Genomic DNA, 24,257 nt, shown 5'->3' with positions numbered 1-24,257 from the left:
ATGTTAGCAATCAGGCCACATTCAAACGGAAAGTTCTATCTTGCAATCAGTTGACTGTGGTTGCATTGTCAGTTCAATTTTCAAAGCTTTGCTATGCTGTGTTGTGTCTGAACTGCACATGCACCTCTCATGGGCCAATCTTGGAATTGTGTACTGTTGTATATTATAGTTAAGTTCTCAAACTCTTTGCCGTTGCTCCTTTTTCCTGTTCTGTACATGCACAGATCAGGTGTAAGCTTGGTTTGTTTCAGATCACACATATAATTAGGGAGTCCCTTTCCCCAGCTCTTTCATTTCAGGGATTTCTCCCATATTCTCAGGCTCCTAAGGTCCCCATCTCTCAGTTCCTTTGGCCAGAAAAGATGGCTCTACTAGGCTTCTACCAAGACAATCACGTTTGTTTTATATTTTTGTCCTTTGACCTATTATTGGAATTAAACATATTTCCTAATATTGACCTATTTTTGTATTCATCCAATGAACTCCACCTGGTTATAATATTTTATAGCATTAATACTGTTAAATTCTACATGTTAATATTTTCTTTAGGATTTTTACATTAATATTTTATCTCTCAATACACACACACAAATTGCTATGGATTGAAAATGCACCCCCAAAATTCATATGTCTAAGCACCAACTCTCAATATGATGGTATTTAAAGATGGGCCTTTGGAAAGTAATTAGGGTGGGGCCCTCATGACGAGATTAGTGCCCTTATAACAAGAGACACCAGAGAACTTGCTCTACCATGTGAGAACACAGTGAGAAGGTGGCCATCTGCAAGCTAGGATGAGAGCCCTCACCAAAACCTGACCATGCTGGCACCCTGATCTCTGCCTTCTAGCCTCCTGTTTGTTAAGCCATCCAGTCTATGGTATTTTGTTATGGCAGTATGAGCTAATATACACATCCTATTGGTTCCGTTTCTCTGGAGAACCCTGACTGATACAGAGGCCTTCCTTCTATCTCTATGTTCTGAAACAATTTAAATTACATTGAAATTCTCTGTATTCTGAAAATTTGAAAAAAAATCATCCGAAAAACCACTTTTTATTTGGGATTTCTTTGATTACTTCTGGGGTTTCTTATGTGGCTGTTCATCTGTTTAGGTTTTATATCTCTTCTGGAGTAAACTATTTTTAAATTTCTGTAAAATCATCTGTTTCACTCAGGTTTTCAAATTCATTTGCATAGTTATGGAAAATATTGTCGTATAATATCTTATGCTTTCTTTTCAATTGTGGTTATTTCTGTCATTACTTTACCCCTTCAAAATGAGTGTATCACAGTGTGATTTCTAAATAATTTCAACTTGCATCTCTGTTCCTGCTCTTCATATCTTTGATTTACCCCAGATGACATCTTTCAAACATTAATGATGTTACTGTCCTTCCTCCAAGGCTGTTGGTATACTTTTTGCTATTGTTTAATAATTTTGTGTTTCAAATTAAGTTTTGTACCTCTGTTCCTACTCAGCTATATTTCTCCAGAAATTTCTTTTGTTTCTTTCTTTTTTTTCCCCATTTTTTTCATGTGTGTGTTTATTTCTTGGCATATTAGCTACCAATTTGTTTTTTAAAGGTGAATGGTTTTCATCTTTTTAGCAGCCTATATATTAATTTAATAAAACAAGGTAATAGAACCTGTGAAGGCTGACCTTGATCCTGTCTAACCACTTAACATATTCAGAATAATTAACACTATTTTATAGCCAATATTAATCATTATTATTATAGAATATTCAGCATATTCCTAAATAAAAAATAATTAAAATTTTTGCTTAGTATTAAATATCTCAGATTAGAGAATCTTTGTGTAGTAGAGCCTGCTAACTTTCCCTCAGTATCTCTTCTTCCTCTTTTTTAATAATAAAAACCCCTATCAATTAGAGGCACATTTCCCATTTTAACTTGCAGTAAGTTGTGCCCATGTGACTATGTTCTAGCCAATGGGATTGAGTGGAAGTGCAACCTCAACATCATTTCCTGCAAAGGGAATTACTTACGCTCTGCTTTCTTCCTTTTTTTATGTGGGCTGGAACTGAGAGGTGCTGCTCAAAGCAAAACTAGCATAGAGTGTCTCTGTTGAAATTGAAAAAGATGACCACTCCAGGAAGATAAAGATGTCCTTGCTTTGCCATTGGATTTGATTAAAACAGTCACTTGGACAGATGATTCACAACTTCAGACAAACTCATGACCAAAGCTGCCGTTTCTTCCCCTTATCCCTAAGCCAATGCTACAGCAGAGTTTGGGCTAAATTTTGCCAGTGAGCTGTCTTCTACCATGGGGACAAGATGACACTCTAAGGAATGCCCAAGCAACAAGAAAGCAGAAACCTGAGTCCCCGGAAGACTTTATGAAGCAGAGCCTACCTCACAGATGTAACATGAGAAAGAAATCAATTTATATCTTTTTTGAGCCACTGTATTTTGGGGTCTTATTGTTGTAGTAGCTAAGCCTATACTTTATACTTTGATTTTTCTTCTTCATGAAGCGTTGATTTGATACTTGATATCGACTAAATAAATTCATCTCTTTATTCAACTCCCAAACTCATTCAGTGCAGATAATACCTTCACCAAGAGATGAAATTCAGTCTTTGTCAGAATGTCACAGAAATGGATCTTGTGGACGCACAGGGAAGCACACACCTCCTGTTATATATCTGAGTCATTTTTATTTTGTTTTGTTTTTTCATTTTACTAAAATCTATGTGAAATGGGCATTATTCAGCTTACTAGAATAATTGCTTTTTTTTCTCAATGTATTTCTGAGTAGAATATTCTTCCTCTCAAAAGAAGGGAGGATTTTTTGCCCTAGTGATTCATGGAGGATTTCTAGTCAGTCAACCCCAAGCAAAATTCCAAGGGACTACAAAAAGTTCATTTTTAGGAAATAGTGACTCTACAGATGTACAACGTGTCAGTTGCCACTGTTGCAATATTCCTTTGTGCAAATGATGAAAATAACAGAAATAACTCCCTTCATGCCAACTAAATTTGAGCACACCTAGGGCTTGCAGACCAAGTGAGTTCTTTCAGTGCAGGATGCAATATTTATGTACCTGCAGTACCCCATTTTGATACATGTTTGTTAAATACATACTATGAGCCAAACACTACGCTACACATAAAATATAAAGATTATGCTTACCTTTGAAACACTTACACATCATCTGCTAGTGGAAGAGACGAATGAGTAAAGAGATAATTTTAATATAAAGTAGTTATTTTGACAAAAGCACTGTGCCTATCAGTTATTAATTTATTGCCTCTCAGCTCCAAATCCATCGTTCTTTGCCTGCTTGTGATACTGAAATCTTTCTTTCCAGATAGCATGATGTTAAGCTTCGTCAGTAGAGGGCGCTGGAGGGACACTGCAGGAGGTAGGGATGCCTCTTCCTGGTTCCTGTGTGCATTCCAGCATTCGTGCTCCTGCAATGCTGGGCTAACGTCCAGGATGTTCAGTGGAGCTCACCTTCAGTGAGTTTCAGCCACACCCCTGTAGAAGTCTTTTCAGTGAGTTCCAAAAGTGCCCCAATAGGATTTCCAGCAGTAAGTGCAGCAGTACCCCCGAAGGCTGTTTGCAGGTAAGTTCTGGAGTCATCTTAGCTGAGTTTACGCATCTTCCCATCTCCAGGCAGCAGCATCTGGAGAGTTCTACAGTCACTCCAGCTTCACATCAGTAAGTTCAGTGGCACATCCTCACGGCTGGATTCAGCTGGGTTCTGTGTGTGCCCAGAGAGTTCAACAAAAGCTCTTTAAAAAAAAAAAATTGTATTGGGGTAGAATTGATATACAATGTTGTTAGTTTCAGGTGTACAGCAAAGTGAATCTGTTATACAAATACATATATCTACTCTTTTTTAGATTCTTTCAACAATACCTCTTGCATGTGACTCCCTGGCAATTTTTTGGCAAGTCCAGCCAGTATCTAGCCAGCTTCCCAGCCAGTACAACAGTGGCTTCCACAGGCAGCCTCCCAGCAAATCTCATCAGCACCCCAGCAGGCAATGTGCTACCGACTAGCCTCAGCCCTCTAGCATCACTGCAAAAGCCTTCCGCCTTGAGAGTCACAGCCCCCCACAGCCCATGCCTGCAAGCCTCAGCTTGCTGACTGTGGACAAGCGCTGTAAACTTCTCCACCATCCAGTGGGCAGCAAGCACTTCAAAGAGGGCTAACTCCCAGCCCTGGGGAGAGCCTCCTTCCTTGGATACTTCTTCAGCCTTGGGGTATTCTTTAGAGTTCTCTTTATTCCCTTTTGGTAGTTTTCTCTGAAAATAGTTAATAATTCTTTATTTTAAGCCATCTCTTTTCAAATTGCTCTGGGGTTTCCATCTCCTTGCTGGGCTCTGACTTAAAAACACTATTATTATATCTTACCCATAAATACACTGATTGACACTAACAATGATACATAGCAATTCTTGCTGTTAATGAATAAAGCTCATCTTTGCTGGAGAAATATCTGGCAGTCTGTTTGTTTTAGGTCAACACATATCACCTGAAAATGAATGCTGAGAAAATAGTGTATCATGCAAGAGAAAATTATTTTCCCTGTCAAGAACTGAAGTACATTATAAATTAAACTCAAAAGCACGATAATCCACTGGCCTTGGGGATTAAGTCTGTGGAGAATGGAGTATTAAACAGTCAATGCTCAACTTTACTGCCTGACACTGGACACTGAAGTTTCAGAATAGAACTTCTGTGTGGAAACACACAGGCCCACAGGAGTGAGACGGAATTAATTCTTTTTATTTTTTAAAAATTATTTTAAAAATGGGAATCATGGAATAGTACTTTACATCTTCCAGAAGCAAGTTCTCATTGAATTGAGGAGGGCATTATCCCTATTACTTTTGTAAGGAGTTACTAATGCAAACGTTTGAGGTCACACATTCCAGAATTCAGCTCAGTAACACAGCAAATCTCCACTTGGATCCTACAATGTGAAACATAATATGGGACACAAAGATGAATCCAATTCCTGCCTTTAAGGAGTTTATCATCAGTAAGGAAGAGACTCACGTATACGACAAATAGATCTTAGGAGAAAATGCAGGATGAAGGCAGAGTGGACTGTGGGATAGCAAAGGATATAGTTAGAGCAAGGAGTCCAGCTCAGCCAGAATGTAAAATGCATGACAGAGTATAATGGGAGGCAAAGGTACAAACACAAATGGGTCAGGAGAAAGTTCTCAAGTGCTATGCTAAGAAATTGAGTTAATTCATGGACTTCCCTGGTGGCACAGTGGTTAAGAATCGGCCTGCCAATGCAGGAGACAGGTTCAGTCCCTGGTCTGGGAAGATCCCATATGCCAGGAGCAGCTAAGCCTGTGCACCACAACTACTGAGCCTGCACTCTAGAGCCCGTGAGCCACAACTACTGAGCCCAGGTGCCACAACTACTGAAGCCTGCATGCCTAGAGCCCGTGCTCCGCAACGAGAAGCCACCGCAGTGAGAAGCCCACACACCACAACGAAGAGTAGTCCCCGCTCGCCGCAACTAGAGAAAGCCCGCGTGCGGCAATGAAGACCCAATGCAGCCAAAAATAAAATAATAAATAAATAAATTTATTTTAAAAAAAGAAATTGAGTTAATTCTTAATCATTTTAACATTTTGATTAAGAAAGTGAAGAAAGCTTATCTCAGGAAGCTTTTGACTGCAAAGAAAACCCTATTTATTTATTTGCTGCATTGGGTCTTTGTTGCTGCACACGGGCTTTCTCTAGCTGTGGCGAGCGGGGACTACTCTTCATTGCAGTGCTCGGGCTTCTCATTGTGGTGGCTTCTCTTGTTGCGGAGTATGGGCTCTAGAGCGCAGGCTCAGCAGTTGTGGCACATAGGCTTAGCTGCTTCGTGGCATGTGGGATCTTCCCGGACCAGGAATTGAACCCGTGTCCCTGCATTGGCAGGTGGATTCTTAACCACTGTGTCACCAGGAAAGTCCCAGGAAAACCCAATTTAAAGTGACTTTAATCAGATTTCATTAGCTCACATTCCAAAAAGTGAGGTAAGGTAGGCATCTGGGTAAATGCGTCAATTCAATGATATTCACCAAAGACCCATGTTTTCCATCTCTGCTCTTCACTTTGTACAACGTTGGCTTCTTTAACAGGCTGATCTTCTCAAGGTTGAGTCTTTCTGCCTCCTTTTGGGCTCTGCTATCTTAACAGGGCGTGATGGCTCCAGAGGAGTGGCTGCAGTCTCCACTGGTGAAGCACTGATGCACTTTGACACTTGATGGTCAGACTTCAAACCTAGCTCCACCTATTAGCTCTATTATCTTGAGCTCTCAAAGCCTTGGTTTCATCATCAGACATGATAATATTCTATTCATATTCATGACCAATTATTGTTTGTGCCTGTTTTCTTTTGACGTCAGCAAACATACACTGTAAATACAAAGTATAAAATTGTGATAAGTGCTATTAAAAGATGCTTCTTGTGGCAATGAAATGCAGTGTTTGTAAAGAATTTAGCTGTGCCTGGCAGAGAATAAGGTGCCAAAGAAATGATAGCTATGATTTTGTCATCAAAACAGAAATTCTTGGCTTTGATGATTTGGACATCCTGGGTAACCTTTGAGAACCAGCTTTACTGCAATTAATGAATAGCAAAAATTTGTAGGAGGTGAAGGAGGGCAATGGTATAAGGAAATCTCTGCTATGAAATAAAATGAGTGGGTCCAGAGGGCCCATGGCAAGGGCAGATGTGCTTCCTTTTCTGTTTCTATTTCTATTCCGGTCAGAGATGCAGGGATTAAAGACCATCTGTTTGCTCCACCCTGATTATTTGTACTTATTTGTACTTATTTATACTTATCAGGTTTGTACAAAAAGGTCTGCATCTTCCTTTCCAGTTATGAAATGTCCCTAAATTAACTCCACCAATTTTCTAATTGGTCACCCCAATTAGGACTCCCACCTGTGCCTTAATCTAAACTGAAAACAAGTGAAAACCAGTAATCGTGCAGATGTATACAATTGTATAGCCAGTGTTGTCTGTATGCTTAAGGAATTCACAGCTGGTGGTAGGTGGGACCTGATTTAGTTAAAGACAATCCAGAAAGTGTAACGATAAAAGTATGCTCTGGAGAGGCATGGGGGAGGGGAGCCAGGAAGGGCTCTGGATTCCAGCAGCACCTGAGTCTTCAAGGGAGTGTGGAGGGTAGTCAGAGAATGGAGGAAGAGAGGGAGAGGGAGAGGAAGGGAAAGGGGGAGAGAGACAGATATGGGGTGGTGGGGAGAGAAAGAAATTTCCTGACCTAAGGGATTGGATCAACGGGCCAAGGTGGCACCTGGTAAGGATTCAAGAAACGCCTGACTCCTAGCTCACCCATGTTTCTTGTCCGGACTCTCACAGGCCCAGCTTTCAGGCTATAGCTCCATTTCAGCCATGAAATCCTCTTGGATTCATCCTCCACAGACTTGGGAGAATTGACTTGCTAGAAGTTTTTCAAAACGAAATAACTGTGTTATCTGCAAACCATGGAGAGTCAATGTCCCTGATTTCAACAGTAGCAGAGAGAACATGCTCTGGATTTGGCTCACCTTGGCAAACAGCATCTTAGGAGGGCTGCAAGAGAGGAAAAGTGGATGGACACACACAGCACACAAAAATTTAAATCCTATTTAAAAGCCAATTTGCTTATGCACTGGACACTTACGACAAAAAAATGAGCGTCATTGGGCCCCAAATGCAAAACTGAGGTCAAGTTAGAATTAAGGTTCATATCAAAATTCAAGAACTGCAGCCTTCCTGTAAATGCCATTTCCAGATTAACTAACAAACCCACAATTCACTGTCACACGAGCATTTATGAGCACTTGCCATTCACCAAGCCCAGGAAAAAGGATTTGACTTTACAGTTCACGAATAAGCAACGTTCGTGCTTTCACTGAGCTTGCCATCTGAAAGATTTAAATTTCTAAATGTTATTATAATATAGGTTAACATTTAAATTTTGAAAATTCCACAGTTTTATAAAAGACTTGTTTTTCTTAAAGTAATTATCTCTAGGCAAATTTCACTTGTGTAGATATCAATTAATTCATAGCACTTTGCTAGACTTTCAAATATTGGCAAATCCATACCTAATTTTTGAGCTACAGCGATTTGCTGAGATTGAAACCCTTTTACTACCTAGACCACATACTTGACCCCAGAGTCAACTAAATTGTGCAGGGAGAGAGTTAAAGACTAAACATTACTGATAGCATCCAAACATCTCCATCAACCTATCAATCAAAACTATTTGCTAAGTGCGATGTGTTTTTCTTTTCTTTTCTTTTTTCTTTTCTTTTTTTTTTTTTTTTGGAAGGGGGAAGGTGGGGGGGAGGTCATCTCCCTGTTCTAGAAATTACCTCCGCTAAATCTCACCCTCGGCCCACCTGTCGGTTCTCCCTTTCTCAGATCAGGAAAAGAAGTTACCACGTGCAAGGCCTAGTCGGAGCCTCGGCAGCCGAGCATGCTCAGTAGCTGGGACCGCTCTGCGCTCACGGCCGCGTTTGGCTCGTGGTGGGCTGGGCAAGCGTGGAGGCTCTTGCGGCAGCTGATCCTTGCTCCTGAAAAGCTGACCTTCTCTGCCCAGTAACGTGCGGCTGTCCGAGCCTCAGCTGCGGCTGCGCAGCCGCGGGCTCCCTGGGAGTGCCCGCTGCAGCCGCTCTGCCGGCTCAGCAGCGCTGGTCTCGTGCTCGCGCTTCAGCCGGATGCTTCTAGCAGCTGCTGGATGGTTGAGCAGAAATGACAGGCTGTGGTTCACCGTAAAGGGAGAGTGAGAGCTGCTTCTCTTCGGAGCCAGAGAGAGGAGGTGTGTCAGGGCACCAGCGCCCTGGGAAGATTCTCGCCGCGGCTCAACATCATCGCTTCATTCTAAACACTTCTTGACATCCAGGCGTTCCGTGCTCTTGACCTGGGAAAGATGGTTATAATAGTAACGAAGCTGGTGCACTGCTTTCATCTCAGGTAAGGAGAGCAGCTTTGAGTGCTTTTCTCTTTCCACTGCATTTAGTATTAGCTCTGAAACCCACAGCTGGGAAAGGTCTTTTAACTACTAGCCTTGTTCTCACGTTACAAGTTAGTTTTTAACGAAGTCTGGGAAGAAAGAGTTTTTGTGTGATTTTAAAAATCCTTTCGGGTTGAAGTTGAAAATAAGCATTAGTGTTCTTTCTTACCCTGTCCCTGACCTGTTGGTAAAATTTAAGCCTCTATTTGCAAGATGAGGTTAAGGGTACTTTTTTTTTCCTTTTAAAGATGCCTGGGATATTCTAGGGAAGGGTACTTTCCATATAGGCAAACGGATATTTTAATTGGTAGTCTTTTCGGGATGATTATGATTTCAGTTACAGCCAAGAGAGAATAATTAATGATATTAAAATTGAACATCAACTTTGATCAGCATTGAACTTAAGCTGACTAGAGGAAATATTCATACTATGCACAGTTCCCTGGTTATTTGTAAAAACAAAACAGGTGTTTGGGGTTTACGCTTGAGAAATAAATAGGAGCCCACAAATTTAAAGAAAAACAAAAAATTAGCACCCCTCCTATTCTTTGTTGAGCAGGAGAGCGTCTCTACAGAATCGTCAGTTCAAAAGTAAAGAAACATTTTCAAAGTGTAGCTTTGTGGTTGCAAATTAACGTTTTTGCTGTAAACTGTGGAGCTTCAGGTGGCTCTTCATAGAAAAAATAGAGGAGGTTTTCAAATGTAAACCCAAAACATTCAAATAAATGTATTTAACTCAGTGCTACCAAAGAAAAACTATCCGAAATGCCATGTAATAATAGCTAGTTTCAATTTATGTTAATTTAGCTGGAGGTTTTGAGAGAAAGGGTCACTTTTCCAAGACAATCCCAAATTAATAAGTTAAAAGTAGGTCTACAAGTATTGCCTAACATTTAGCAATTATAATCAAATGGGGCAGAAGAATGTTTTCTTTATAATCTGGTGTCAGATTTCTTTATTTCCTGCTTAATCTAAAGATAAACTTATTAATAACAATTCATTTAAAACAGTATATGCTATTTTTCTAAGACATCAAAGGACTTTTTCTTATCAAAACTAAAACCCCCAAATTACAAATCTTGCAGTGATAAAGAGGAAGAAAAGACAAGGAAATACTTGATATTGAGTGGTAAATGCTTAACTGAAAAATAGTTGGAATCTCTGGACAGATTATTGCTTAAAAAGTCTTTTTAACATAGCTTAGCATTTGTGATGCATTCCCTTGTGGGCCCATTTAACTGTGAACAAGTAAGCAGCCTCTAGGAAGAAAGGGTGAGGATTCAGGCTTGGGCAGAGCTAAAACTTTCTATTTCTAGTTTATTCTGGAGGGACAGGAACCCAGCTGTGTTCAGTCAACTGACTTTGTTCTACGAATGGAACCAGGTTCTTTAAAGTCTCATTATTAGCCTGGGAGCTGGGAGAAATCCATTCCTTTCTCCCATTTTGATGTGAATATCCTGACTGTATGCATTCCTAGCACCCCAAGTTCTGAGCTCTCAGCTGACCTGTGACAAGACGTAATCTACCTGGGAACTCTCATGCTAATAGTCTGCTTTCTGACCTTTAGCTGCTCATGCTCGCTGAGTTTGCAGATCATCAACCCAGGGGTCCCTCGGTGGAATTAACATAAGAAGCACCATTTTTAGAAGCTCCCAGGGACCCAGGATTTTACTGAGAAAAACTCTCCTAAGGCCTACCGCTGTTCTTGGTCTATTTCAATGGATGGCTTCTGGGAAGTCCCCCCCTTCCCCCATTATCAGCAGTGATTATTCCTGTTCTAGTTAGACATTAAGTTTGTTCTAATGCTAAGAACCCCAATCAGCAGCTGCCTAGAATTATGCCTTAATGATCGAACAGTTTGAAGAAGAGGAAAACAGGAGAAAAGCCATTCCAACATTTGGATTTTGAGGAATAAGGAGACAGTTCTGTTCCTTTCTCAGCTTCTCTCCTCTTGCATCCAATTATGACACACAAGGAGTAAAAGTCTCTTCCAGTGTAAAGTGAGGATGGTGCTGGGGCCATGGCATCCTCTGTGTCTGTCACTATCCTGTCCCAGCCCCACTATCCACCGCTGCTGTCTCTTCATATGAGATAGAAAAATAAATGTGAGTTTTACAAACTGCTTTAGAGTGAGTTGGTCTGTGAAGCAAATGCTTGAAATATAATAAATTTCATTTTCCCTTTTAACAGTTGAATAGTTCTAGACCTTCAGTCCTAATACATATGTTTCCTTGTCTTTTCCTTTATTAAGGAAGAACATGTGTCTGCCTCTATTTCTACCACTGTTTTTGAGGTAGACCCAACTAGTGTTTAGGATTAGAACATGGCTCAGCTGTAGTTCATTCTCAAAGCCTAGATCCGTATATACCCCACATACTTTTCACTAGAGGGACTACATGATCAGAAATGTCTTATTTTAATAATAATATAGAACTTTTCCATCTCTCCCCCATCAGATTTTTTGTAGCAGTTTAAAAAGAGCTAATCAACTATCTTGTATAGCATAAAAGGTGTTAGTCCTGGTCACTGGTTACTTTTGATTTAATAAATGAATTCCATTAATTAGGATGACTCTTAGCTTTGGTTTTAGCATCTTAAGGAGAGGAAAATTGTACCTATAGAGAACTAGAAATACTCAAACATTAACTGGAGTCTGGGCAAGAAGGCAGAAATATCAAACTTCTGGAGTTGATATATTCGTGTCCAAAATTCCAGGGATTCTGTGTCATCTTCAAGGGCATAGTTAGTTTTCAGCCCAGCCAGCAACTTTCAGATTGTCACTTCTAGAAATCCAATTTGGGAACATAGGTACCTCCTAAGGTTTGAGGGTAATATTGTTTCTCTGTGACATATTTTCTGCGGAATTGCTCAGCATTGTGGGGGGAGGATGGGCAGGGAGGAGGGAAGGGGGGAGTCTCTGCTGATATCTTTTCAAAGGTGCAAGCCTAGTTGGCCTCTGAATATCTTGGAACAAATCAGTCTATTTTCCACTCCTTTCTCCTACATCTTTAAGCTGCTTATATTATGGTGTTTGAATGTCTTGCTTTTATCAATTTTTAAAAAGTTGTAAAAGTTGTAAATTTTTAAAAAGTTGCAGAGTTAACCTGATGAATCTCGTAGAAACCTTCAGTTCTAAGAAGTCACCCAATAAAGGCATTCAAAAGAAGAGATGTAACTAAATCCCTATTTTCTGCTTCTACTACCGTATATCACACAAACTGGCGGTGGTGATGCCATGGCATGCTGAGAAGGAAAATGCACAATCTTAATCACTTCCTCAAGCACATTATAAAATAAACTTGAAGGCAATGTTCAGATAAAAGCTTTCCAGCTGATAACTTTTTCCCTCCTCCCTTAGGAAAGGTTTATTGATCACCTATATGATGAGTGATACTCAGGATACTCATGTGATACTCATGTCCCCAAAGATAGTAAATCATAATCCCACCACCCAGACTTAATCACTTTAATATTTTTGGTATTTATCCAGTAGGAAATTTAGAAAATACAGGGACCTGTCCCCAGAAAAAATAAAATATTCCATAATCTTATCGCTTAAATTTACAGATAATATTTTTGGTATCCTACAAACTTTTTGAAGCCAATATATTATTTTTAGAAAACTAGTTTATTCTGGATATGCTGGCAAAAATATCTCTTTTTGGCTTTAATCAACCAGAAAATGTCTGCTTTAAGTCTGGATGGAAAAACAAGTTCATGTGCCACAGGGTCACCTTATTAATTCATTACATATTTTCCTGCACATCAGGGACTGGGGGTTTTATGACCTGTGGTCTATGCTCTCTGAATAAACTGTCCCCTCCCATATCCCACATGTGTACCACCACATTCCTTGAGGTTAGCAAGGCTGCATTTGACCCTCCGACCTAATATGTGCGTTGTATTGTTCACTATACCTGCTTTTACAAAGACTTGGGTACTAGATCTCTCTTGTGTCATTTTTGGAGTCTTTCACTAAGGGTAGCCCAGTGAAAGGCTAAAACTGATAAGCTTGCCCTGGCCTGGAGAGGACCTAGAGAAATCCTGGGGCTGGGAGGACCAAACGTTTATTTTTTCTAAGTTTTGCCCTTAGGCCTTCAACTTTACAGAGGTACTTATCAGTAAGGGAAGAACTGGGCTTCCTCCAGGCTGTGGACACCAGAAACATGAAAGGGAGAGATCTTGCAGTGGTCTCCAATGAATCCCTGAGAATGTGCTCATTGCACCTCTTACTCTGGTTTCAGAATACATTTTATAGGTGTGTCATGTCTCAGTTATCAAAACTATTAGTACTTTTTGTTTGCATTGTATTTTCAAACTTTCAGAGTGCTATCATATAGGTTACTCTATTAAATAAACATTTGAGAACTATACTTCTTTATCTTATCCCAAACACCTGAAATTCGACATAGACACAACAGACTAACGTTTATCTTTGCATTCCAAGCTTGCTTCTCCTGCTGTAATTCCTGACTTTATCTGGTCTAAAGTCTCCCAAATGAGAAAGGGGAGAATCTCCTTTAGCTCTTTCTTCTCCATCTGATGGGAAATAATGTCTATGCAAGTTCAGAAAAGCCTCTCAAATCTTTTCCTCCCATCCATTTTACTGGTCTCTGTTGTGGTTCAATCAATTCCTTCCATCTTTCCCTGGGTCTGTTAAGCATTCTCCTGTAAGACTCCCCTCTTTGGTCCTCTGTGCTGCAGCCAGAGTGATGTATTGGGGCTTTTAAAAAATGTAGGTGTTTGACCATGATGGTTTGCAGATTGTATGATACAGTGTTACATATCCGGATCATCTGTGAATTTCTCAGACATACAAGGTACATCTCAGTTTGCCTTCATTTTCTAAGTTTGTCTCCTTCCCTTTCTCATTGTTTTACCCCATGGTCTAGCTATGTTGATCTTTTCTTTGTTTCTTTAATGTGTTAATCTTGAGCCTTATACCTGTGCGCCTGCTGTGTCCTCTACTGCAGTATCTTTCTCCTTCCTCTCCAAGTGGTGTATCCTATTCATTCCTGAAGATGCAGACCTAATTTATCTGTTTCTTAGCTTCTCCTGAAACATCTTAGCTTCTCCTGTGAAACAATCTGATTAATGTTAAAGCTGTTTCTTGTTTTTCAGTGGCCACTCAATTAATGGTAGTTTATTCATTTCGTGTTAGTACATAATATATATTGTGTGCCTTCCACTTGCCAGATACTACATTAGTTCTTGAAGATACAGGAATGAAAAAAGATATGGACATGCTCTCCATGAATGTACAGTCTAATGGCAAGACACCTCCAAAGTGAGAGACTCGACAGGGTCAAAGCAGGATTCTGTTTGGGGTCATTATTACTATTGTTATTACAGAGTTTGGTCCTTCTTTAGACCAGGCTTCTTTCTTCAGACCTGTAGGCAATTAGTCTACTTAATCCTGAAACCGTCTGTAGAGGTCAGTGAATTAAAGGGCCAGAGAGTGTGACTTATTGGAATAGAGCCATCATGATTGGAACAACAATATAGTATCAGATGTCTCGCTGGCATTATTTTTACATTCTAAGATTGCTCAACCATTAGTTCTGTCAGATCTCTTTTCTCATTACCTGCATAGGGAAGACTGTTTGTGTTTGTTTGTTTTAATAGACTTTCTTTTAGAGTACTTTTAGGTTCATAGTAAAATTGAGATGATGATACAGCCATTTATTTCCCATGTACTTCCTGCCCTGGCACATACACAGCCTCTCCCATTATCAGCATCCCCCCTTCAGAGTGGTACATTTGTTACAATCGATGAACCTACATTGATACATCATAATCACCCAGAGTCCATACTTTGCAATAGGGTTCACTCTTGGTGTTCTACTTTCTATGGGTTTGGACAATGTATAATGACACACATCTTATTATGATATCATCCAGAGTATTTTCGCAGCCCGAAAAGTACTCTGTGCTCTGCTTATTCATCCCTTTCTTCCCTCCCACCAACCCTTGGCAACCACTGATGCTTTTACTGTCTCTAGAATTTTGCCTCTTCCAGAATGTCATATAGTTGGAATCATATAGTATGTAGTCTTTTCAGATTGGCTTCTTTCATTTAGTAATATGCATTTGTTTCCCATTGTCTTTGCAGGACCTAAGCTCATTCTTTTTAGTGATGAATAATATTCCATTGTCTGGCTGTACCACAGTGCATTGTTTCTTTCTAATTATTTTTATTTTTTTCTTTTGTCGGACTTGAGGGCGAGGGCTTTGATGTTTGGGTCCAGGCACATACTGTGCACCTAATTAATGGTTACTGTGTGAATAAGTGATAGGCCCAAACTTTCCTCTTTCTCTCCTTTTCCTCATAGTATGTCCTTCACCTGGAAGCAGCTTTCAGACTGGATGAGTTTTGTGCTCTTGGGAGAGAGTGCATTTCATTCTGCTTTTTCTCACCTAGTCTGCCATCACTTCTTAAACCCAGCAGTCAGCAAAGTATAGCTCTTGGGCCAAATGTGGCCTGATACCCGTTTTTGTAAATAAAGTTTTAATGGAACCCAACCACACCCATTCATTTGTGTACTGTGAATGGCAGAGGAGTGGTTGAGACAGAGACCGTTTGACCTGCTGTGCAAAAAACATTTACCATCTGGCCTATTATAGCAAAAGTTCTCTGACCTCTGTGCTCACCCTGGAAGGAGCTGGTGGCTGAGATCAGGGTGGCAAAAGTGATGGCTTGTAGGAACTTTTCCAAAGTATCAGCTGTTAGATCCTTATATGGAGTAATATGTTTCTGAGATTTATTTCGACTTGTGTGTTGAAGGTAGAAACTTAAAAAAAGAAGTCTGGTGATAGGTCTGGTAGCTTTTAGTAATCACAAGACAGATGGTTTTGACCTAAGCAATTGTTGGATTAAACAGCTATCCTTAAACTTTAGCGTGAATCAAAATCACCTGGAGGGCTTGTTAAACTGCAGAGTGTTTCCCCTCCCCCAGTGAATTCCTAATTCAGTAGGTCTGGGTGATGTTCCAGAAACTGCGATGAAACAGGTGCCCAGATTTTGCTAATGCTGCTGGTCTGGGGACCATACTTGGAGAACCATTAGTTTAGAGCAATATGGTTCTGAGCCTTAGTTGCATCTCAGAACCACCTAGGGAGGTTAGAGATTTTTATCTTAAAAATAAAACATGCTTGGGCCTCACCCCAGACTTACCAAGTCAGAATTTCCAGAGCTGGTCTGTATTTCAAAAAGAATAATTCTGAAGACTACTTAATTGTCTTTCTTTTAGAACTGTCATGTGGGCTTTGCCGGTTAAGGTGTACATGAGGTGTTTTGATAATAACATAAACTTATTTGACAGTAAGTTTAAAACGGCAATTAAATATAGATGTTACATTCTTAGTTTTAAGTAAAACCATAAACTGGAATGTTGTATATGTATTACATTTGTCAGTGGACTGCAGAAAAACGGTAGTCCAAAATGTACACTGAATTCAGCAAAATTCTTTTTTTTCTTAGTAAATTTGGAAAGTATTTGTAAATTTTGTTTTTTTCACTGTGTAAAATTAATTGTAATTCTATACTTGATAATCTCCCTTTTCACTTCTCTTAAAAGTGAGTGGGGATAACCAGCAAGGACCTACTGTATAGCACAGAGAACTATACTCAATATTTTAATAACCTATAAGGGAAAAGAATCTGAAAAGAATATATATATATATGAAACACTTTGTATATAAAGCTGAATCACTTTGCTGTACACCTGAAACTAACAACATTGTAAATCAACTACACTTCAGTTTTGGGTGGGGAGTCCTGAACAGCTCACATTCTACCATTCCTTCCATGGTTTCACTGTAGCAAATTTGAATGTTCAAGCGCCTTCTAAAAATGGCTAGAGAAAGCACAAGAGAGGTCTCCTTTCCTGGCTTTTCCTCCTCTGTCTTCAGAGAGAGCACATCACTTACCATCTAGGTAGGTATCTTATAAACAAAATAAAGCCCTGTTACTCTGTACATGCTTTTGTTTAGAGATTTCGATTCCCCTCTACCGCCATTTCTGCATACTCTAGAGCCGTGTTCATTTTAATTTTGTTGATTGCTATTTGTAATGTTCTGAAGCTGAGTGTTATGTCAGAATACAAATAAGGCAAAACAACCATGAAACAGTAAATGTCTAAGAACCACATCTTTGGCACTTTGACTGCTAATGTAGTAGCCTCGACAATCAGGAGCCACACAAAGAACTCTTAAGCCCTGTGTTTAGGAAGTGCAAGCATTTCAGTCATGCTTTTGGTCTGCACTTAAAAAAAAAAAAAATTCTTTGGCCTTAAAAGGATAGGAATAAATACCAAGATTCGGATTTATAGATCCCCAAATACATACAACAAAATAGCCATCAACTTCTTTTTTTTAATTGAAGTATAGTTGATTCACAATGTTGTACCAATCTCTGCTGTACAGCAAATTGACTCAGTCATACACATATATACATTCTTTTTTTGTATTCTTTTCCATTACGGTTTATCACAGGATACTGAATACATTTTCCAGTGCTATACATTAGGACCTTGTTGTTTATCCATTCTAAATGTAATAGTTTGCGTCTAACAACCCCAAACCCCCAGTCCATCCCTCTCCCTACCCCCACCCCTTGGCAACCACGAGTCTGATCTCTGTGTCTATGAGTTTGTTTCTGTTTTGTAGGTAGGTTCATTTGTGCCATGTTTTAGATTCCACATATAAGTGATATCATATGGTATTTGTCTTTCTCTTTCTGACTTTTTACTTAGTATGATAATCTCTAGTTGCATCCACGCTGCAAATGGCATTATTTCATTCTTTTTTATGGCTGAGTAGTATTCCATTGTGTGTGTGTGTGTGTGTGTGTGTGTGTGTGTGTATACACCCCACATCTTCTTTATCCATTCATCGACAGATGAATGGATAAATAACTTTTTTCTGTTGATGGACATTTAGGTTGTTTCCATGTTTTGGCTATTGTGAACAGTGCTGCTATGAACATAGGGGTGCGTGTATCTTTTTGAATTATAGTTTTGTCTGGGTACAGTCAACTTCCTAAATTACATAATTCTATATTATGGAATCATGATGATTACTAACATGAAGTGTCAGAATATGAATGTGACAAATGGCTTAGCAAGAATCATGTTCTGAGGTGTGGAAGAGCTCATTTATTAAGGGCATGTGGATTAATTTAAGTTTGAAGTCAGCTGTCTTAAGTGAAAGTTTTCACACTTTTTTTTTCCCATTTCATTAGAAGATTAGGATACTTAGGAGCCATTGTGAGTTACGTAGAAATGAAGAACTTTTATTCTTTCCTTTTCATGAAGCCATGGATGTCACTTGCTTATGCCTCAGTCATCTCTACAAAGCGGGCTTTTATTTGTAAGGACTCATTGTTACAGCCTCTAGAAGGCAATAGGATCCAGGAAAGCCCCAAAGTAATAAAGAATGTTAATTCATCATTCTGTGTTGTTCTTATTTAAGCACAGTCATTGGAAGAGCAAGGGCTAGTTATTCAACTAGAAAAATTGATTGAAATAGAGACTCTTAATGATATATTTTTTTTATTACCTCATTACTTTTTGCCTTTTTGAACTTCATTTCTCAAGTGGAAATGTTCTAGATTCCTGCTTTTATACATAAGCAGGGCCACTGTCATGGGCGTAGCTGAGGGCTCTCCTTGTTTTGAGAGCAAAACAAAGTACTTCTTGTTGCTTTTTGTTCTTGTTCATAGGAGTGTTGTTTAGGTCAGTCGGCTCCCAAAATGAACACGCTTTGCCCACGCTTAGATGGGCCCTGTGCTTGGTTTAATGCTCTGCTGTCACCGTCTTGAAGTGCTTCATATTTTCTGAGCAAGGGGCCCCATGCTTTTATTTTGCACTGGATCCCATAACTAACGTAGTCATTCCTGGCAACAGGAACTGTAACTTATTCATCTTTTATTTCCCTGCAGATTTGCAGCATTGTGCTGCTGGATGCACAGATGAGTAAATGAATGAATGAATGAATGAATGAGTACTCCCTTTGTTCTGAGAGGAAAACAAAGTAGTTCTTGTTTCTTTTTGCATTGCTGATAGGAATGTGGTTTAGGTAAGTCGGTTCCCAAAGTGAATCTGCTTCAGACGTTGTGAGGGGGATGTTTGAGGGGCTGGCAGAAGTGACAGTAGTGAATAAACTTTTAAAGAATACAGATTCTCTGGACTCACTCTTCATCTTCCTGAATCAAAATTTCCTGAGAATAAAGGCCAGGAATCTGTGCATTTAAAAAACTCCTCAGGGGCTTCCCTGGTGGCGCAGTGGTTGAGAATCCGCCTGCCGATGCAGGGGACACGGGTTCGTGCCCCGGTCTGGGAAGATCCCACATGCCGCGGAGCGGCTGGGCCCGTGAGCCATGGCCGCTGAGCCTGCGCGTCCGGAGCCTGTGCTCCGCAAGGGAGAGGCCGCAACAGTGAGGCCCGCGTACCGCAAAAACAAAACAAAACAAAAAAAAAAACTCCTCAGGTGCTCTCATACCTGGCATGGACTGTGGTCTTCTCCCAAGGCTCTGCAAGGCCTGTAGGTCTGTGCCCAGTCGTGGATGTGGGTTTCTGGTTTGTCAAGGCTGTCAAGAAAAAGGCCTGTTTCAAGCGACATCAAGTATCAATACAATTTAGGAGACAGTGGAGGATAAACCAGGCTAAGAATTAGCACAACACACCCAAGCTCAGGATGATACTGTGTGATAGCAGCAGGGCTACCATTTGTCCCATTGCTTATGCCCCCATTGGAAGGGGCATGAGAGTCTGTGAGGTTAACGCTCACCAAAGCATGAGGTGAAGGTTGGTATTACAAACCGCGCCGTAGCATAAAGGACCAGCCTGCCACAGCCTGCTGGCCTTCTCTCAGGTTTGGCAAGATGAGATCTACTTCCAAGTAGAGGTAATCAGGTGAATGCAGTATGGAAAGGCCAAAGTAATGGTCAGTCCAGTGCCTTCATGTGCACTTTGGACGTGGGCCTGCCCAGAACTACTGTAGCTTTGGGAAGGGGGTTGTAGGGGTGGAGCAGAGGGTGTCTAAAGGGAGCTGTGGTTGTAGGCTTGTCCATCCCTCACAGTATTAAATGCTTCCCAGGTTTTTATTTAGAAGGCAAGGCTTCAGTGCAAGAATGCATCTTGTGGATGTCGTGATCAGAATGGGGCAGATGGGCTTCCCTGGTGGCGCAGCGGTTAAGAATCCGCCTGCCAATGCAGGGGACACGGGTTCAAGCCGTGGTCCGGGAAGATCCCACATGCTGCGGAGCAACTAAGCCCATGCACCACAACTACTGAGCCTGCGCTCTAGAGCACGCAAGCCACAACTACTGAGCCCGCGCGCCTAGAGCCCGTGCTCCACGACAAGAGAAGCCACCGCAATGAGAAGTCCGCGCACCACAATTAGAGAAAAGCCCGCGCTCAGCAACAAAGACCCAACGCAGCCAAAAATAAATAAATTTAGAATGGGAGAGATGAGATGCATCTCGTAATGAAAGATGAAGTTGCTTACAAGACACAAGTCTCTCAATACGGAAAGAACCTTGTAACTCCAGACATGATGGAGATGTACAAAGCTCGTGTTGCTGAATGAGAGCATCTAGTCTATGAAAAAACTCCTAAGAAAGAAGTTTCAAGAGGAGAGGTAAAAGGTGAAGTGTCTCCTGCCCAGGAGGAAAGTGGTGCCCTTTAAGAGCAAGCATCCTCAGAACTCAGGGGAGACCCTTAACAGCTCAACATCAAACCGTCCCTGTCTGCCCTTGACTATGAAGGGCTTTCAGATTGAGATAATTGTTAGCTGAGGCAGGAGGAGATTGGTTATAGTGGGTGGAGCGGTGGACAAGACAACTACTAACAGCAAGCGATTAGGGATAAAAATTATCCAGAAAGAGAAAGTCATTTTTCAACTGCCTGCATAATTTATTTTTATTACTTAGTAAATATATTTTCCCAGCACCTATTTTGTGTCAGATACTCTTCCAGGCACTAGGATACGGGAGTGAGAAGAAGGGTTAATTCTTGGTGTCATGGAACCTGAATTCTGATGGGGTAAGAGAGACAGTTACTAAACATGTCAGCGTCGTGAGTGCTGTGAAGAGAAAGTGAATGATGTGGGTGGAAGATTACAGACCTCACGATGGGTGGGCAGGGATGTGGGTGTGTCCTCCTCTCCCTTCTATGCCACATGTAGTTGCTACACTAATGTGTTAACTTATCAAGAGCTCAGTTCCCTTATCTTAGGAGCTAAGATGGAATTCACCTTCAATGGCCAGGCCATTGAACAGTTTGGTTGTACAGGATGATTTATGGGGCCTTAGACTGACTTTAGTGCTATCATGTCAGTACCATGATAACAAGTACCTTTCCAGTTGTTGGATGTGTGTTAATTGAGTGCTAAGAATGAAAAAGTGAACTACTATTACTGTCTTCCTTTTTCTAATAAATACGTCTGGCTGACTTGAGGAAAATAAAAACAAAAAGCCAAGCAGGTGATGTTTTTGTCTGCTAATATTTAGTCTGATTTTTGGCAGATTTCTCTCTCTTTTTTTTTTTGAGTGGCCTCTCCCGTTGCGGAGCACAGGCTCCAGACGCGCAGGCTCAGCAGCCATGGCTCACGGGCCCAGCCGCTCCGCGGCATGTGGAATCTTCCCCGACCGGGGCACAAACCCGTGTCCCCTGCATGGGCAGGCGGACCCCCAACCACTGCGCCACCAGGGAAGCCCATTTCTCTCTTGTTTTATATTTACTGAAATACAGAAATTGAGACTGGCCAATGAGTAAATGGTTAAAGTGATGACATTTTTAACATTAAACATTTAAATATTATAGGCTAAGAGAATATGTAGAATTAATCAACAAGCGAGTTTTATAATATTGGATATTTTTGTTACAGATTTAAAGCATTGTATACTTTTATTGAGAAGTTAGACCCCGTGGGATGATTTTTTTCTTTACTCTAGACTTGTAGAAAATTTAAGCATCATTAAAATGACCAAACAGAATTGATATGTACATAAGAAGAGATATTTTTTATAGCTCTTGAATAGAGAATTAGATAATACCAAAGCAAACTTTTGTTTATATGTAGATGATTTATTTGTAATTTTAAAAATTATAGATGATATGGATGATTTATAATTTTTAGAACACTAAATAATTAGAGAATGCAACAGAAAATTCATGAGTAGATGTATTTTAAATTTTTAAAAAATCCCTAGATTTACCAACAGGATTCATGAAGTGGAAATATTTGTTTTAAATTCTAGAGTTTTTAGTATCTTGTACCATCTGATCTGATCTGATCACTCTCATTTTATATCTAGGGAAAACTGAGACTTAGGTTAAACAGTTTTAACCTAAGTCTGGGGACTATTTCACTTTGAAGTGTTTACAGGACATGGTTTCAACCATTTGTAAGTGGAGAGGCCATTTAATATAGTAGTTAGAAACATTCCTGGATTGGGATTCTGGTTATTGTGGTTGTCTTTTTGTACATGTTAGCTCTGTGAACTTGGGTAAGTTACTTAATTTCTCTAAGGCTTCAGTTCCTCATCTGTATAGTTGGGAAAAATGGGGCATGCCCTCCTTCCTTGGGATTAGGTGACAGAATGGCCACAAGTACACATCACAGTACGGGGCTTAGAGAAAGAAAGCAGGGGAAATTGTTGTTATTGGTTAAACTAAAACAGAAATACTTCTATCAAAAAGGATCTTTCCGAAAGGTGACATTTTAAAATAATATATATTAGAAACACCTAAAATATAGACATTTTCCTAGTTTTTTCTGATTAAGGAAATCAACTGTTATATTGTAGCAGTCTTTTTCTTGAAAATTTAGGTTTATTTGAGTATCAGTTAGTAGATCTACAAGTGTTATTAGTACTTAGGCCAAGTGGTTGACTTTTGCTTTAAATTGCAGCTAATACTTAAATAACAGGTAAATTATATAGCATTTGCTATGTGCCAGGTACATATATCAACATATTTAATCCCCACAAAAAAACCCCAATGAGATGGGTAATTATCATGATCCCTATGTGACAAATGTTGAAACTTCACCCCAGAGAAGTCAAGCGGGAAGTCTGGGGTCACTGGGCTCTATGTGGAGAAGCTGGGGTTTGAGCCCCACCTATTGGCACTAGGGTCACTACTCTCACCCATCACACTGTGAGCACATCACAGGAGGAGGATTGCTAGTAAGGAGAAAGCAAGGGTACTCCAGTTATTGTACAAATCTGTGTTTGATTTGCCCAGGTGGGTTCTTATACAACCAAGTATTGACTTCTGAGAGCTCCATTCTGTGGGGATACTCATACAACATTAAAAGTGGCTGCCGTTAATTGACTGCCTACACGGTTCATAAACTCTAATAGGGACTTTACATATTTCTTTTTTTAAAAAATCCGTAACAGCCCCCTGAGATAGATATGATGATGATACATGTGATGGTGCCCATTTTACAGATGATGAAACAGAGTATGGGTGAAGTATATAATTTTCTCCAAATCACAGCTATTTGTCTCACTCCAAAGCCACTGTAATACTTAAGTTTCCATGATGAATATTGTGTAGACCTCAGTTCTATGTCCCTGAAACTGTTAGTAAATGATGATGATTATGAACAGTAAATAGAGTAAGTCAGCAGGGTGTTATGGAGAATGTCCCCCACTATCCCAGAATAATATATAATCCCATATCTAAGGATGTTCAGTAATTATCTGTGTTACCTCCAGAAAGCAACGAGTCGGCTTCATGTGAAAAATGAGGGCAGGGCTTTGGACTAGATGATCTCTTTCCAGAGTAAGCCTTTCATCTTCCCAGCCAGGATGAGAATTTAGCTAAATATTCCCTTAAGTAACACTAGACGGCGCATGAGAACAAAAGAGTTGGGAGCCATTTATAGGATGCATGTAATCCTTATTTTGAAATAGAACAGAATTTATTTTCTGAAGTGAATCATTGATGATTTCAGTCTACCGATACCTCATGTAAGGAACACCTGACCTGATATTCTGCCAATATAACACTCTATCTTGTCTACAATTTGGAGTAGAACTTTGATAAATCTAAGCAGGAAGCCAGTTCTTTATTTTCGGCAGAACATTAACCAAACAGATCTCCTGGCATTATTTCTATAAAGTAATTCTGGCCCTACCATAGCAAATTAAAGTAAATTGAATATCTGAAAGAGATGATACAGTCAAGGAATATTCCTATGAGCTCTATAAAATGAATTTTTATGCT

The 24,257-nt window shown here is 40.1% G+C and overlaps 1 protein-coding gene and 1 long non-coding RNA gene across 3 annotated transcripts in view; one reads left to right on the top strand and one right to left on the bottom strand.

Annotated features, from left to right (window-relative positions):
- Positions 1-3,701: 3,701 nt before the first annotated feature.
- Positions 3,702-8,676, bottom strand: LOC136792368 (uncharacterized). The gene is made up of 3 exons (XR_010836041.1): positions 8,445-8,676; positions 7,565-7,589; positions 3,702-3,765 (listed from the first exon to the last, which is right to left on the bottom strand). It is a non-coding gene; the product is annotated as an uncharacterized lncRNA (long non-coding RNA).
- The window catches only part of ARHGAP18 (Rho GTPase activating protein 18), a 188,806-nt gene continuing 173,044 nt past the window's right edge, over positions 8,496-24,257 (top strand). The window contains exon 1 of one of the 2 annotated variants that reach the window (XM_067010739.1): positions 8,496-8,978. In XM_067010739.1, the coding sequence (XP_066866840.1) occupies positions 8,935-8,978 (44 nt within the window). In that variant the 5' untranslated portion in view covers positions 8,496-8,934. The remainder of the gene's footprint in view (positions 8,979-24,257) is intronic. The other variant, XM_067010738.1, reaches the window with a different exon arrangement.

Source organism: Kogia breviceps, chromosome 13, assembly GCF_026419965.1.
Source record: "Kogia breviceps isolate mKogBre1 chromosome 13, mKogBre1 haplotype 1, whole genome shotgun sequence".
Lineage (NCBI taxonomy): Eukaryota > Metazoa > Chordata > Mammalia > Artiodactyla > Physeteridae > Kogia > Kogia breviceps.
This window is presented reverse-complemented; position numbering and strand designations above follow the sequence as displayed.